The 18,190-nt window shown below is 37.9% G+C and overlaps 1 protein-coding gene across 1 annotated transcript in view; it reads left to right on the top strand.

The window, feature by feature from the left end:
- USH2A (usherin) overlaps positions 1–18,190 on the top strand; it is a 673,955-nt gene that overhangs the window by 123,431 nt on the left and 532,334 nt on the right. The window contains exon 13 of the mRNA XM_059413329.1: positions 10,988–11,171. Coding sequence (XP_059269312.1) covers positions 10,988–11,171 — 184 coding nt within the window. The remainder of the gene's footprint in view (positions 1–10,987; positions 11,172–18,190) is intronic.

Here is an 18,190-nt window from a genome sequence, read left to right as displayed (position 1 = left end):
ACAGAATACTTTCTTTATAATAAAACTATCATAACATCATAATGAATATACATGTTTGTTAGTTGTTTAATAGCTGTGCTAATGGTTATTCTGTCTACACAACCAACTCTGAGTTATCTAGACCTGTGTAAACGAGAAGGAGCGTGGTGCCAAGCGGAAGGGAGATTTGCTTGTCAGAAATGGGTACAGTGGAAGTCCTATTTGCCGTGACTAGGAAACAAGTTTAGGATTGAGCCATATGTTTCCTTTCACATCGGACAAGTAAATCCAAAGGGATGGATGGGATGGAGTTGATGAATAGTTAATTCTTTTTGAGATGTAGGTACCAGAAAGTAATTTGAACTGGCTTCAGTATAAATGGAGGCTGTATTATCCCTGGCTGTCCCACAGAACCTGATATGGAGCAATGCAGTGAGAACTCAGGAGCCAGAAATCTCCCTCTGATACATGTGCATTAATTCAACCATTCAATCATTTCCATATTCCCTCTCTTTTTCTCTCTCTTCCTTTCCCTCTCCCTCTCTCTTTAGGACATACTCCATTTCTGTTTCTCTCTCTGCATGCTTTATGGCAAATTGTCCTCCCTTTTAAGAAAAATATAGAATGGAGATCATCCCTATTAATGCAAATAGTCCCCATATTTAAGGCATTCTTGTATTTTATTTATTTGGGTAGTTGATTATGTCCCTGGTTAGAGTTTCAGTATCTTGAGAGCAGGGATTGCCTTATTTAACGTGTATAGTCACAATACTAATGTAATTCCTGGTACATTGCATGCATTCAGTAGGTGGTTTAATTGAACACACTGAGAAATAATCAGGAATTTTAAGGGGAGTATCTGTATAAGGGTTCTCCGGAGAAACAGAACCAATAGGAGATGTGTATATACATCAGCGCTACTGAGAATTTCTTTCACGTATCTCCTTTGTTGGGTCCCATTTCCTAAATCCTATGTGTTCTTCTTTTTTCTTATTTTATATGTGTATTCAGTAGAGAACACACTCCAGTAACTTGTGAGAAAGACTATAGAGAAAAAAGTAATTTTTTTAGAATTTTGAATGTCGGCAAATAACTGTATTCCACACTAATAACTACTGAAATTTTACCATTACCAGTTTCACTCAAAAAATTATTTCACCATTACCTTTTTGCAGTGCCAATAAGATTCCTTTTTTCCCTTTCTCTTTCTTTTCTTTCTTACATTCTAGAAGCTTCTACTATTTCTATATCCCTCATTTCTGACAATTTCATGATGAGGTGCTTTCGTTAAATAATTTTTCTGAGCACTCAGTGGGCCCTTTTGTCTGTAGATGAGCATTCTTGTATTGTGGGAAAATCTGTAAAACCCCTTCACAATAACATCTAGACTAGTGTTTGACCAAACAACTGACTCCAGATCTACCCAAGCTGACACAAGAAATCACCCATCACAGGCAACTTATATATCATCCCTGTACTCACTTGTAGCACTGTGTCCTTAGATTTTCTGAACCCATACACTCTCCAGTTTAACTTCTAAAGAGAACACTCATTGTCCTCTTTCAGAATGCAAGAGGGAAAAACTTCTGTTTGGGGAGACGATGAATTATTCTCACACCTGACTTCAGAAACCTCTGGAATCTTCAATTCCAAACTTTACTTTCTAGACTGACACTACCTGAATCAATCAGCTGACTGTTGGCTTCTCCATGGCAAGTGCTTAGCTTTTCCTGGTGGACATCTGCCGCTCAGCTTCATCTCCTCTACTTTCTTTCATTTCATTTTTGGGGATTTCAGAAGGGAAAAATTGTTCAACTCTGCTTAGCTGAAATGCTGTGCTAGTAGTTTCTGGGCTGTAATCTTTTCAGCCAAATCCTCGCTGTTCTCCTCTGATTCCCTTCTGTTTCTACAACCCTTGTTGCTTTTATCAAAATCAGTCTTGTTGCTTTCAGTTTCCAACAGATCCAGAACTGGTCCACATTTCAACACCCCACTCACCCTTTTCATCTTTTTTCTGGACTAGCTGACAAGCCTCCTAAAACTTCCTTTCTCCTCTTTATTCTTCTCCAGTCACATTTCTTAATGTACAGCGAAAGTGATGCTGTTCAAACCTCAGTCAGACTGTATCACCCCATCCTCCAGTCTTCCCATCATTGTAGATGAAAACGTGGTCCACATGAACTGTAACACCCGGACCTCATTTCCAGGAATCTTTAGATCATTCGTTCTACAAGTCTAACGGCTATTCTTGACATTGTTCAGTGCTCTGTCCTGGGCACATAGGGCACATAGGGCAGTGTCTCCCTGGGGGATAAGCCCATCAGTGTTTCCCGAAGTTATACATAATTACATTTAAAAATTACCCCAGGGTATTATGCTGAGCAAAATGAGTCAATCAGAGAAAGACAATTATCCTATGATCTCGCTGATATGAGGACGTTGAGAGGCAACGAGTGGGGGGTTTGAGGGGTAGGAAAGGAATAAATGAAACAAGATGGGATTGGGAGGGAGACAAACTGTAAGACTCTTAATCTTACAAAACAAACTGAGGGTTGCCAGGAGGTGGCAGGTAGGGAGAGGGTGGTTGGGTTATGGACATTGGGGAGGGTATGTGCTATGGTGAGTGCTGTGAAGTGTAAACCTGGCGATCACAGACCTGTACCCCTGGGGCTAATGATACATTATATGTTAATTAAAAATTTTAAAAAATTTAAAAAAAAATTACCCCAGGGGTGGGCCATCTGGATGGTGCAGTCAATTAAGTATCTGACTCTTGATTCTGGCTCAGGTCATGATCTCAGGGTTGTGAGATCAAACCCCACCACGGCCCTGTGCTGGTCGTGGAGCCTGCTTCAGATTGTCTCTCTCCCTCTCCCTCTGCCCCTCCCCTCACTTGCCCTCTCTCTGTCTCTCAAAAACCCCCCAAACCCAGTGGCGTTCTCTTCTATTTAGGCACAGGCAGAGTGCAACTCTCTGAGTGCTCCTTTGATGACATACAGAGAGGATGTGGTTTTTACGCTGCCAGGGAGGAAAGAAAATAGCAATCTAAGGACCTAATGGATTTTTTTTTGACAAAACAAGGTATTCTGTACACATAAGTGTAGCATATGGAATGTGTTTTGTGGACTTTCTCTGGGGGGAGGGGCGTCCTGCATTCTAGCTTCCAAAACTACTTTGAATTTTATTTTCTGGTTTTATTGTCTCTTACTGTGAAATTTACATTGAAAAAAAAGAACCCTAACCCCGAAGCATCTTCATCATACACAGATGTTTCCCAGTAGCCAGCTCTGTAGTTTGCATGTTAAAATGTACTGCTGGAACCTGAAGCTTCCTTTCTTTAAACACATCTGAGAGACCTAGATCATGTGCCACAGCGGAGCCTGTGTGAGTAGTGGGGCGTGGAGGGGGATCCCTGGGGTGGGGTAGGAGGGATGGACGGGCAAGCCTCGGGACTTCTGCCGCCTTTTTCGTTTGTGGTTGCAAATACTCCTGGCCCCTAGTATACTATTGCCCATAGATTCTCGTCCCACTTTCCTAAAAAACATTATTAAGGAAGGTGCATATAATGAAACCTCATGTATTATTAACCCAACCTTACTATGAATGTACAAGGAATAGGCTTAATTCAACTAAAATTTATAGGCAATTTGTTAAAGCAGCAGTGCACATTAGAAGCTACATTAGAGCCACATTGGTTTTAATATGCCATTCAATAACTTGAACAGAGGTTAAAAATGCTGCTTAACCTCCATTAAGTATTTTAAAAATGCTTTAATTTAAAATTATTTGGAGTGTGTGTACATATATGAATGTACACATGCCCACACTAATAAATACAGCACTAAATATGTTTTCCCAGTTCGTTTTTTTCGGTGCTGGATGACCTCGTAACGTTCAGCAGCAAGCACTTAATCAGAGGCGAGGCCGGGAAATGCAGGGAAGGATGTCAAGGCATCCTGAGCCAGTGACCCACCCTTGTCCTTGAGAACCAGAGGCAGAGAGAGTTTATTGAGGACTCTGTGGCTCTGGAATAAAATAAAGGCTAATTTATAATGAAAACAGCTTCGTATGACATGTTTTGTGCTAATAGGACAATTCCTCATGCTTTCCTCTGATATTTACTTTTGGTGTTGTTTTATAATTCATACAGACTATTAGAAAGTAAAACAAAGTATCTTGTTTCATTAAGAAGCATATCATATTTGTTAAGTAATGAGCTCATAAACCAAAATTGCATGCAAGACCCTTCCAATGGAATTGGAATTAGATGGCTGATATTCCATTAAAAATCAGTGCATCAAAGCTGAGATCCGGTTAGGCCACCTATCCTAGTGTTTGATGAAACAGCTTTGCAGATGAACATGTTTTCCACAGAGAGACCTGGGCCTTAGAATAAGAACCTCTTCTCTGATAAACCACCAGGAAAGAATTTTGTCATAAGCAATATGGACCGTAATCTCAGGCGCATCCATGGGGGTAGGGGGAGAGTACACTGACAAGTCATTATTTAAATTGTAATTTAAGGAAAATCCCACTTTCCTAGAATATTGCCTCATAAAAATGGCAGCCTATAAAAATAGGTAATATTTACTGAGTGTCTGCTGTGTGTCAGGCCCTGGAAAGGGGTTTTATCTGAAAAAGTCCCGTTGAATATGCACAATATTTATAGGCTGGGAGGGCCAGTACTTTCCCACTTTATAGTAGGGGGAATGGATTCTAATTCAGCAGAACCATTTACAAATCTAGGTCCAACTGACCTCAGAGTCTGGACTCTGAAAGAGTAAAACATTTTTCTGAATAATGCAATATTTGTTAATCATTCACTCAAAAAATATTAGAGGGCAATGTAAAAGAGATACTTGTATTATAATTGTTTGGAGCCTCCCCCCTCGCTGAAGCTCATTCCCACCTGTGATTCTAGTTGACTGCTTTAGGTCCCAGTGCATCTCTGTTGTGTAGAATCTGAATAATAGTTATAAAATGGAAATGAATAGAATTCCGAGAGACTACTGTGATTTGATAATGAAGAATTAAACTGAGTTGTCTAGAAATGAGATGATCTCCATGGCCTAAGTTGGAGAAATTTCTGGGATGGTGGCAATGGCATGGGAGAGAAACTTTCGAGCATATAGTTGATAAGCACTGAGACTGAGAAAAATGGGAACAAAATATAAAAGTGTTTCTGTGGATTGTGAATACACATTATATGCGTTATAACTCCCAAGACATAATCATAGCTGTCATTATTTATGCTTATTGTTGTTACTGAATTTGATTTTTAAAGAAAGGCATTTGGAGGTCCTTCATGGATATTCCCATAAATAGGAAAATTAGGGGGTTTCCTTTAGATTTCATTTATTTATTTGACACAGAGAGAGAAACAGCAAGAGAGGGAACACAAGCAAGGGGAGTGGGAGAGGGAAAAGCAGGCTTTCTGCTGACTAGGGAGCCCAATCCCAGGACCCTTGGATCAGGAACTAAGCCAAAGGCAGATGCTTAATGACTGAGCCCCTCAGGCATCCCCAAAGATTACATTTTAAATATATTGTTCCTGGTTTATATACATTCTCCCTGCTTTCCTTCCTGATAGGCTAAGCCATTCTGACCAATCATCCTATGACTCACAGATTTATCTTTACTAGTTCCCTTAAAGTTTGGTACTTTAAAGTTTGTTTGGTACATTTGTGTAACTTCATCAAATGTGCTAAAGAGATTGTCTCATATTTTAAAGGGTAACAGATATCCAACAGACCAGGCAACCAGCCACCTACCCATCTAACCATCTACTCATTTCATTCACATGTCCATGTTTCCAGTAAACATCTATTGAATACATTACTATGTACCAGGGTCTATGCTGGTATAAGATATACAATCATAAATATATTAAGGCATTTGCTTTAGTAGGAGAAATGGACCTGTATGTAAATATAACACAGTGTGACAAGTGCAATATTAGAAATGTCCGATTAGAGAAGTAGTAAAGTGAAGGAATTCATTCACTCTCGAAGTGTGGGGGATATGGAAGAGTTACTTGAGAACATGATTTCTGACACGAGATTTTTATTTTATTTTTAATTTTTTTTCTGACATGAGTTTTTTTTTTTAAGTTTTACATTTAGTGCTGATAACTTTTTTTTTAAAGATTTTATTTATTTATTTGATAGAAATCACAAATAGGCAGAGAGGCAGGCAGAGAGAGAGAGAGGAGGAAGCAGGCTTTCACTGAGCAGAGAGCCCGATGCGGGGCTTGATCCCAGGACCCTGAGATCATGACCCTTTAAGCCACCCAGGCACCCCCTGACATGAGTTTTTAAAGCAAACAGGAGTTGGTAAAGTAATCAAGGAGAGAATAGCAGTCCAGGAAGAAGGGATAGGAGCAGAGACTTTAAAATATGTCTAAACTAGGGGGTCACCTGGGTAGCTCAGTTGGTTAAGCAACTGCCTTTGACTCAGGTCATGATCTCAGGGTCCTGGGATCAAGTCCTGCATTGGGCTCCCTGGTCAGCAGGGAGCCTGCTTCTTCCTCTGCCTCTGCTCCTCTCTCTGCTCATGTTCTGTCTCCCTCTCACAAATAAATAAAATCTTAAAAAAAATATATCTAAACTAGGGGTGCCTGGGTGGCTCAGTCTTTAAGCATCTGCCTTTGGCTCAGGTCATAATCCTTGGGTTCTGGGATCGAGCCCGGCATCAGGCTCCCTGCTGGGCAGGAAGACTGCTTCTCCCTCTCTCACTCCCCCTGCTTGTGTTTCCTCTCTCACCATCTCTCTCTCTCTCTCTCTCTATCAAATAAATAAATAAATTCTTTAAAAAATTTAAATAACAAAACATATCTAAACTAATTGAAAAGTTTTAAAAAACTTTTAAATATGAAAAATTATACCTTGTGTTGAATATTAATATTTATAAAATTATTGACCTTTGATCAACTCTATGAATAATAATTTCAGCATTATTTTTATATAAAATTACCAAAATGGAAGAAAATTATTATTGTTTTAATTTGAAAATTAGGATCACTTACTATAGTTCATTCTGAAAATATTGATTTTTAAAATAATTATGTAACGCCTCTTGTTCCTTGGTATCGGTGAGCCACAAATTTATCCCCAGACTCTTCTCTTAGTATTATGTCCATTCTCTGGCTTAAGGTGAGAATCATTTCTTCTAAATGGCTTATAATTAGTGCTTAGCCTCAGCTCTGCCCTCCTTTTCTGAATAGGGCCTAGGGGTTAAACTTGTTTTCTTTCTCCCATTTCAAGACCTTGGCAAAGCCTGGTTGTTCATGGTCCTCAGGAGGGACATTGCTAGGAAATGGACTCTTCTTTTATGCCCAGGACAGTGCTGTGCTGTGCAAATAGCCACTACAGGAGATAATACTGGCTGCCTTGCTAATAACTTTGAACTCTAAGAATTCTGCAAGTCTTCTGGATAAAGCAACACTATTTTATAATATGGGTGACTTTTTGCTTTAACAGCAAGACACGTTGTTTTTCCCATTAGACTTGTCTTGTTTGGGACCAGGGGCTCGCTGAAATAAAACTGGGGAAAATAACAAACTTCAGTGGGCCGATCGGTACTGTATATGTGCGAACTCTCAGCACTGCGTAATGTAAGAGAATAGCATCGTCTTAATGATTGTGCTTCACAATGTGGTATGAAATCATTCATGGATAGAAACCTCCAGAAGATCAGTTAAAATGTTATGGACTGAGGATGTGGAACACGACGTGGAGCTAATGGAAGGAGTTCAGAAATGTATTGAGTGAAAGAAAATTGAGGTCAGTTATCTTTAAGTCACACTCTGGAGTTGAGGTTTAAGTAGGAGGGAAGGGAAAATGTTGTTTTCTATAGTTGGAAGTCATAAAAGGAGAGGTAATGGTCTAGAATTAGGCACATTCAGGTAAGGCAAGAAGTAATCACTGAGCAGGAAGGTACCTGAGTCATCCTAATTAGAACTGCTTAAAAATAGGACAACTAAAATACTGGTGGGATTAACCTTTATTATCATGCTCCAGAGAGGAGGAGAGGAATTAACCCCAAGAAAATTCCAATGCAGGCTTTTCCTTGAAGACCAACCTCCACGTTGCCGTCTCCCTGGTTTTTGTGTTTTTGTTTTTCATTTTTGTTCTTCTCTGTCTATATCTCTGATTTTTTCTATGGATTTTTTTTTTTTCTAAAACTTGGACAACCCCATTGTCTGTGCTAAAATATGCCCCCTTGCCTTTACGGATTTATCTAATAAGTCATTTCTAGTAAAAATCATCTGTAATTGTTCTAGAATTCTCTGTGGCTTGAAGCTATTGCAATAAGTCCAAATTAATTCTACTTCTAAGTATCTGTGTTAATGGGCGATTTATCCAAATTGGAGAGCTGTTAGTACATTCATGATGCCATCATCAGGAATTTAAGGACCTAGGTAGCTTCACAGGAAGAAAAAGACATCGAATTACAGCCATAGTGTTCTTGAATTCAAAACAAAAGATTTTGAAGTGTGTGACTTTGATTGTATGATAAATCCGGTGTGAGAATATATATTAATTTGCACAACTATGCTTCTGGAAACACATATAAGGCAAATTGCTATAGTGGATGCAAAGAAAGAAACGACATAATCTAGTTGCCAATTACTCTAAAACATGACAAGATCAGCCTGTTCTTTCCAACAGATTACAATGGCACTGATTTTGAGTTTCTTCCTTTTCTTTGAGCATGATCATTTTCTATTTGACTATTTCTGAAACTTTCTAAGGAGAGAATATGCTGGGCCAGGGAGAAGACACACAAGTTGTGGATGGCTATGAAAGAATGGCTTGTTTTCAACCAGAGCCTCAAATGAGATTTATAATATATTCCAATTACTTTTTGTTCTCCCTATAGCATAGTGATACACGGTGGATTCACTTTCTCTCTGTCAGTATCAGTGATATATACCTGAGTTAGTGATCATGATAATTGTGCAGATCATTTTCATTTGTCAGAACTTTATTCATCAGAATCTTTCTGCATTTCAGTAAAATTCTTTGTAATACTATGCATGTGCTTATGTGTGTATGTATGTGGAGGTGCATGTGTATGCACAAACACACTTGCCACACAACACCAAGAACCATTTCTCCCTCATATAACTGCTCCATTATTCTACTGTCTAATGCCTTTCTAATTTCATAGCTGTTGGTTATGTGAAATTTTAAGTAACATGAAGATACTTTGGATCATCTTCCTAGCTCTTCGGCTATAAGAAGCAAATACGGGTTTTATAATTAGCCTAAATTCTATGGGTTTTTAACTATAATACTTATGGAAATCAATGCCTACTTATAATTTGGTACGTCTGAGTGACTTCATCAAATGTTTAAGGAGTGCCTGCTTTGTGACAAGATGTTATGAAACTGGAACAGGCATCTTTAATTTGGCCTAGAGTAGGTTACTCAAGGAAGTCACAAGACCTGGTGTGCCTAGGAGTGAGCTAAGCAGAAAGGATATGTCAAAATAATTTCAGCAGACGGACATGCCAGTGACAAGGCATGTAGGTATCAAGAAAGGAAGAAGTATGACTGGAGAGACTGGGTTGGGAATGAACAGTGAAATGACGCTGAAGATAGAGGTGGGACCTGCCAGTGGGACTGGAGCTTGGGTTAAGGATTTGGATTTTTGTTCCCTGAAGGGAATAGGAAGTCATCAAACAATTTTCAATTAAGGAATGAGGTGCTTGCTCAAACTGCATTCTGAAAAAATGTTTTTCCAGCTACACTGTGAAGAAACGATTGGAGGGAACAAGAGGGGTACCATGAGATGAGACGGTTTCTGTGTGAATCTGTTATTTGTTGACTCTATTATTTTAGGAAGTTTGTTAATCTTCTTAACCTTCAGCGTTGTCATATATAGGGTGAACATAATAACAATGCCCGAATTATTAGCATTGTTGTGAGGAGCGAGATAATGAATACCAATGCCTCTGGTCCACAGTGTTAACTATAATAAGTTTGGTAGTGACTGTGACTAGGGAGTTGGCAGTGGGGATGGAAAGGAGAAAGTATCTTAGAAGATAGTATCCATAGGACCTGGTGCTTAATTAGATGTATGGGGTAGAGGGAGTATGTATGTATATCTATGTATATCTGCTATATCTATATAGTATATCATCTATACACTAGATGTATGGTGAAGGACTCGAGGGTTGCTACTTTTAGCAAACTACAGAATTCCTAGTTAAATAAAAATTTTAGAAAATCACAAATTTTTGGTATAAACCAATATCATAGACTTTTATGAAAAAACTCATTGTTTATCAGAAATATAAATTTAACTGGCCATCTTTTATTTTGTCTGGATATCTTCCCGAAGATGTCACAGGGTTCTAGGTTGAGCAGTTGAATTCATGTTGGTCCTATTTGCTGGAATGGAGATATTAAAGAGGACTAGTCTTTAATGGAAAGATCATGAAGTAGATTTCATTTTTTTAAAAGTTTTTCAAGATTTTATGTGTTTATTTGACAGAGAGACACAGTGAGAGAGGGAGCACAAGCAGGGGGAGTGGGAGAGGGAGAAGGCTTCCCACTGAGCAGGGAGCCAGATGCGGGGCTGGGTCTCAGGACCCTGGGATCATGACCTGAGCCTAGGGCAGATGCTTAACGACTGAGCCACTCAGGCACCTCTTCTGAAGTATATTTTAAATGCCTTGAATTTGAGTTGCCTGGGAGACACTCAGGTACAATGTAAATTATTTACTCAGCCCTTTTTTGGTTGTAACTGACACATTTTTTGTTCTAACTGACACACTAGTTACAGCTGTAGCCACATTTGAATTGGGCATCGGGAAGGGCCATGATAGCATTCTAGTTTTGGTGTAATCAAAACACTACCTTTTAAAGAAAAGACTGGATGGCAAATATATATATATACACACACACACACACACACACACACACATATATATATATATATATATATATGTACACACACACACACATACACACACATAAACTTTTCATTTCTTTATTTCCAGGTTTTTATCTTTCTCCGGGCAATGCCCCTGGTTGTCTGCCGTGTTCATGCCATGTAACAGGTGCTGTTCATCACATCTGTAATAGCCTAACTGGTCAGTGCCTTTGCCAAGACACTTCCATTGCTGGACAAAGTTGTGACCATTGTAGAGACCTTTACTTTGGATTTGATCCTCAGACTGGAAGGTAAATATATTTAATAATATTTAAATATATGCATTGAATTATATTTGTAATTACTTTGTCTCCTAACAATGATTTTTTTCTCTCTTTTTTTTTTTTTGTAAAAAGCAGTATTTTCTGTCCTTCCTAGTTTGTTGATGTATTTTTGACTCTTTGGTGCCTACATTTCATGAGCATAATAGTAATCTTTGAATATTTCCTAGAGTTCCAATGTATAGGTTGCTGTATGTTAATAGACATCCCTTGTATTAAGGTCTGGGAATATTTAACTAGATAAAATCCTTTTCCCTCAAAGAACTTGCAGTTTGGATGGAGAAAGACAGATAGAGAAATAGTCATAGAAATAAATATGTACACACACACACACACACACACACACACACTGTAAGGGTTAGGATACACAGTATATGTATATAGAACCTTGATGTGGCCCCTGAATTTATTGCTTATTTATTTATTAACTTATTGCATCCATTTATGTTGTCCTTGCCTTTCTAATTTACACTGAAAGATGAGTTGGGGGAAAAAAGAGAAAAAAAATAAAAATCAGATTAAAATGTATTTTTTGTATCAAGTGATAGGATTTTTTCCTAATGTGTAAAGTAGGTTTTGAAAATAAATTACCCACTTTTCAAAGTTACACAGTCTTTAATGTTATACTTCTTGTCCCCTGTGTATCTATGGGCATTTATTTTCATGCATGTGTGCTCACTGCTGTATTTTTGAACATATGCTGGATTGCCTATTCCATGTGTGTTTTTTGGGTTCAGTCAGATTATAAATTTGTCTAGGGTTGGGACTATATCCATGAATTCTTTGGCATTCTTATCCCCAAGCAGTAGTATTATGCTCTGTACACACCAATCAAAGATGTTTCTCAATATGCATGTGTGTATTTATAAATATAATTGCTAATTAGTCAAGGGTTTGAGATTATCTGGGCTTTTTTCAATTCGTTGTCCCCTGCTGCCTGCCTTTTGGCTGTTACACTCTTCATTAGCACCTCGATTAGGGTTTGGACAGGGTGACAGTGTAAATTATTGAAAAAGAATTCAAAACTAGTGCATTTGGCTTTCTACTAAAATCCAATGTGATTTAAAATCTTTCGCATGATATTTAAAATATTTATTAAGATAATTCTTGCTGTTATTATATACCTTTTTTTTGTTTTCTTAATCCATGCTCTTCTACTTCTGTTACCATTGGAAGGAATATCATCTTGATGGTCTGAAAGCATTATTACTCCTTTCTACAGATTCTAAATCATTCTGAATGAGTACAGAAAACACATAGTAGAGTAAATGTTAAATAAAAAGTATAGCCAGGATTTTGTAGTAAAATTAGGACGAATTATTGTACATATTATCTCTTCTATGTACTTTTCAATGGAAGACCATCTAACAAATTCCCTAGTTAGAATTCTTTTTTTTTTCAATTTTTATTTATTTTTTTAAAATTCTCTTCAGTGTTCCAGTATTCATTGTTTATGCACCACACCCAGTGCTCCATGCAATATGTGCCCTCTTTAATACCCACCACCAGGCTCACTCAACCTCCCACCCTTTGCTCCTCCAAAACCTTGTTTCTCAGAATCCACAGCCTCTCATGGTTTGTCTCCCCCTCCAATTTCCCTGAACTCCCTTCTCCTCTTTATCTCCCCATGTCCTCCATGTTATTCCTTATGCTCCACAAATAAGCAAAACCATATGATAATTGACTCTCTCTGCTTGACTTATTTCACTCAGCATAATCTCTTCCAGTCCCGTCCATGTTGATACAAAAGTTGGGGATTCATCCTTTCTGATGGAGGCATAATACTCCATAGTATATATGGATCATATCTTCTTTATCCATTCATCTGTTGAAGGGCATCTTGGTTCTTTCCACAGTTTGGTGACTGTGACCATTGCTGCTATGAACCTTGGGGTGCAGGTGGCCCTTCTTTTCACTACAGCAGTATCTTTGGGGTAAATACCCCATAGTGCAATTGCAGGGTCATAGGGAAGCTCTATTTTTAATTTCTTGAGGAATCTCCACACTGTTTTCCAAAGTTGCTGCACCAACTTGCATTCCCACCAACAGTATAAGAGGGTTCCCCTTTGTCCACATCCTCTCCAACACATGTTGTTTCCTATCTTATTAATTTTGGCCATTCTAACTGGTGTAAGTTGATATCTCAATGTGGTTTTGATTTGACTCTCTCTGATGGCTCATGATGATGAACATTTTTTCATGTGTCTGTTAGCCATTTGTAGTTGGGATTCTTAAGTTGGTTTTTCTCTCTTGTCTACCTCTATCTCTAGGTTTCTTATATTTTCCATAGTCTTTCTGACAACATTTAATTACCAGAGAAAACTATTCCCCCAATCTACTCTCCTTGTTGGAATATTCATGCCCATCTATGGCGTTTTGTGCCAGTCTCTTACCCATTTCCTTTCTACTGGTAGTTTCCTTTCTACTGTAGTTTTTCCTATTGTTACCACTAAAATCCCTTATTTATGACCAGATTTATGATGATCTTAGCTTTTTCACTTAGCTTTATTTAAGTGACTCTGATTTCTTCAAAGAAATCATCTTTTCATCTTTTCTTCAAAGTTCTTAAATTCAGGTTGACTTTTATCCTTTCTGCTTCCCTGTAGTTTAGGTTTATCTACTTATCCTAGTCCCCATCCAAGTCAAATTCAGGATCAAGAATTATTCAAGAATGGTGTTCTATCACCTATCACTCTGTAGAAGGAGTCACTAACATTGGGATTGGACTCCTTGGATTAACTGAGGAAAAAAAATGATAATTCTTGGGTTTAAATTTTAACCTAAATTGATGAGGAATGGGGAGAGCCAAAGCAAAAAACAAAACCACCACCACCAACAACATATAAACTGCATTATTAGAAGGTGCTGAGGTGGAAATCAAGAAGGCAAAGCTCAGTAAAATAAAAGGGTTGAGTGTAGGCTGGAGTTTTTGAGACTTCCAAGTTTCCATTCACTGAGAACTTTATCAGAGTTCCCCCCTCACCTCTCATTCATTTAATTACTGTCCAGCAACCAATTTTCATGAACATAACCAGGTTTTTGTTTTGTTTGTTTTTGATCACTTGGAACTTCTTTACTTCTCACATCTTCCTAATCCCAGAAATGATACTCTGTGAATACATCACGACTTTCCAGTCCTCTTGTCTCTAAATTTTCTCATAATTGGCTCCCAACTTCTCTCAAACCTCTCATCCATTACCCCTACCTAATGTTCTTGATCATCCCCATTCCTCTTTCTCATCTTTACGCCTACTCTGAGCCAAAACCACCTCAATCTTGACTCTCTTGAGTAATCTGAGTGCTATTAAAAGCTCTCCTTTCTGCTGCACTGTGGGTCAGCTCCAGGGGTGATGAACTTGCTCCTGCCCTGAGCCTGGGAGGACTTCAAAATCAAGTGTCTGTGTTGACTGGAAATACCGCCATGTATTTGCTTCTCATCCTTGTGCTTTCTCTCCCTCTTTAAACTATTGCCAGTCTCTTCAGTCCTTGTCCTTGCAGCCAATCTTGCCCTCTGCCTCAGAAGCTAAACAGACAGAACCAGACTTAACTATCTCCAGATTATCTTCTCTCCAGCTCCAACTTGTCTACTTTGTCAAACATTGTCAATTTTAAATCTAGTCTTCGAAAAAAACAACATAAAAAAATTAAAAAAAAAATTTTTTTTGAATCTTTAATATAATTTTTTATTTTTTATAAACATGTATTTTTATCCCCAGGGGTACAGGTCTGTGAGTCACCAGGTTTACACACTTCACAGCACTCACCAAAGCACATACCCTCCCCAATGTCCATAATCCCACCCCCTTCTCCCAAACCCCCTCCCCTTAATGACATATGGCCTATCCTTGATGTATCCCCTCATGTTTTTCTTCCCTCGCTCTGTTCTCTATCTCCCCTTTTTATCTCCTTCTTCCTCCCTCTGAACTTTACTCCATCAAATCCTCCCCTTATTTTAACTTAAATCTCTCCCTCCTGGCTATATCATAACTATCTACAAATAGACTCTTCATCCCCATCCCAAAGCCTCTTCTTTTGACTCTGCCCTTTCCTGTGAGCCCTGGAAGTTGATCTCTACTCTCTCACTCTTCTGCCACTTACTAACATTTACAGAGTAGTCTTTTTCTTCTGCATTTTCCCTACTTCTCATTAATTCCTCACTCACCATATTTAGTGCAAGTGTTAGCAGAATTCGCAAAGTGTGGACAGCAAAGAACTAGGTAGGTGACCCTTAAAACACTCTTCCAAATCAAAAAAAGTAAGATAGCCAGTTAAAGTAGATAAAAATGGGTTGAGGAAAAGATAAGCTTAGAGAGAAGGGTTTCACTGGAGGGAGAAAGTAGGGGTCACTGGTGCCTCTCAGTGAGAGGTTCTTACTAGATGAATTGCAAGGTGATATGTGTCTCCCAAAGTTGAGGAGACCAGTGAACTGATACATTTCTTAGACCTGAAAAGATCTGAATGAGGAGAGACAATTTGTTAGGGAAGTTCTCTGATTATTTTATACTCCCAAAGTTTTTCAGGTAAGGAAAGGAGTATAGTATTTGTTATGACTAGATAAGGTCTACAAGGAAGAGGGAAAACATGGGGTTGGTTATCTTAACAGTTGCGCAAAAGTTTAGCTAAAGAGCCCCAAGAAGAGAAAAAGATGGGATTCTGGTGGGTTAAAAAATTGGTTAGCAACCAGTTGGAATAGAGATATATCTGAGTTCTCTAAAATTATAGGTAAGAGTTACCTAATAGAGGGAGTTTATCGTTTAATCTAATAGAGGGAGAGAGATCAATAAAGAAATCATAAGAGTACAGCCTCCAGGGAAGAGTCAGGTTTGTACACTGTGGGAGAAAGCACCCTGCTTTGGGTTTTGCTAGTCTTGGGGGCTCCTAGCCCTCCACAGGCCTATGCATGAGAGAAGAGGAAAGTAATAAAAGGAGCAGTAGTAAAACTCTACCTTCTCTGGTTGTAGACTTGCTGTTTTCATTACATCCTAGCTAGAAATAAAGGGGAGAAGTTTGTTCTTTAAATATCTATTCTTTGAAGATTGGAGTATTAACTAATATACTGGACTAGACATTTTATTGCCTGTATTTAGCCTATTTTTTCCCTTCAGCTTTATTGAGATATAATTGACAAAGATATATATATTCAAAAGATCAGGGAAAGAGGAGAATAAAATCGATTTATGATTGCTTCTTATGACTTCTGGTTTTTCAATGTAGCAATTATTTTATTGTCTTCCCTATTTTTTAAAATTAGCTTTTTCTTTGGCCTCCAAGATCTTATCTCTTTGTCTTCTCTTTTCCTGGTTACTCCTCGTTAATCTGCTCATTCAATCTACATATTTGTGTTTATGATTTCAGCCACTTTTTAAACAAATCCCCAGTATATCGTCATCTATTCCAATCTCTGCCATGAGCTCTAGACCTATAGTTACCTATCTCTTTGGGGTTTAAGTTTGCATGTCTCTCTTTCTTAACACAGCCAATACAGAACTAATTCTCCCTTATGTTACTTTCCTCATTTCCTCCCAAAATGAAAATAAAAGTCTGGAGACATCTCATGCCATTATAATATTGGTGAAATGATATAAATATTTAAATTTAAGTCATACCACCCATATGTGAGTGCGGCTCAGGATCCTCTCAGATTAGACAAGATTGGTTCTGATATTGAGCATAGCTTGCTACTAGAAAGAGCTATTGGAAGTAAGAGCTACCATATATAATGTAGCTTCTCTGAAATGAATAGAAAGAATAAAGCTTCCCATGACCATTTGAGGCTGAAGGAAATCAGCAGGATTTGTCCTCTGCTAAATCAATCAGATGGAATGCCTGTGCTTTGAGTTGACCCTCATATTCCACTGATGAGTTCGACTGTCTCTTTTCACTTTAACGTTGATAATCATTAGAGAAGAAATCTTCCAGCACAGAAGGTCATAGAGAAAGATATTTCAAAATGTGGCAATGAGAATTGCTTGAGTTTATACTTTTGCTCATCATTGAGAAGAGATAAAAATGGATTTTATTCTTTTTATGTTTTCCATTCCTTTCCTGAATGATATTGAAATCTCTTTGTTGACTTCTGTTTGTTATTGTATATATATACTAACACTGACTATTTTGAAAATGTGCACAAAGATGACTAAAATTTATGGGATTCCATTTAGTAGAAGGAATTTTTTTCTTGAAGGAAATGTTCACTTAGAGTTTAATAGATAGACATATTGCATGGGAAAATAACTATTGATGCCCTGATGACTATTTTTTTTAAATAAAGAAAGTCAACTAAAATCAATCAAATCTATTTTGAATTACGGCAGGTACTGACAAATATATATATTTTTCACTAATATCCAAAATTCTGCAACAGATTGTCAATATTTTATTGTTAAGCAAGGAGAAGATGCAAGTATCATTGTATCTCCTTCTTGATTTAGAAAATAAATTGACTTTCTCCTCTGCTTTCTCCATTTATATAGTCAGGGGACCTTATTTAACCCTCCATGAAGTTCACACATCAGCCCAGCTCATCTCCGTTTCTTTGTTTTGTTTTGTTTTATTGTATACACTTATGTTTCCTATATTTTCCCCTTGGTTTACTTCCTAGACTTTTCATATACTTCCAAGGGCAAAAGAAATAAAATAGGTCCTCAACCTAAACTGCAGCAAGAACAGCAAAAACCCACCAAATACAAGAGTAACAGGCTGGAAAAACATTTGCCTGTTTTCAACCAAGTGGTTCATTCTTCAAAAGTTACCTATCACGAAAAGGGGACATGGGTTTTAGAAAGCTGATCCAAGTGCAAAAATCTCTGTTTACCTCTGACATATAAAGCAAACATGATTTAATCAGTATTGAAAACAATGAAGCAAAAAAAAAAAAAAGTCTGCCCACTCAAAAATCAATAAAGAAAAAAGAAGTATATCGTATTTGTCTAAACCAAAACCAATGAGACAGAAATGGGCACATGCAATTCATCTCAATTAGTACTTGA

The sequence above is a fragment of the Mustela nigripes genome, chromosome 10 (genome assembly GCF_022355385.1).
Source record: "Mustela nigripes isolate SB6536 chromosome 10, MUSNIG.SB6536, whole genome shotgun sequence".
Classification (NCBI taxonomy): Eukaryota; Metazoa; Chordata; class Mammalia; order Carnivora; family Mustelidae; genus Mustela; species Mustela nigripes.
The sequence above is the reverse complement of the archived record's forward strand: the minus strand, read 5'-3'. Positions and strand labels throughout refer to the sequence as shown.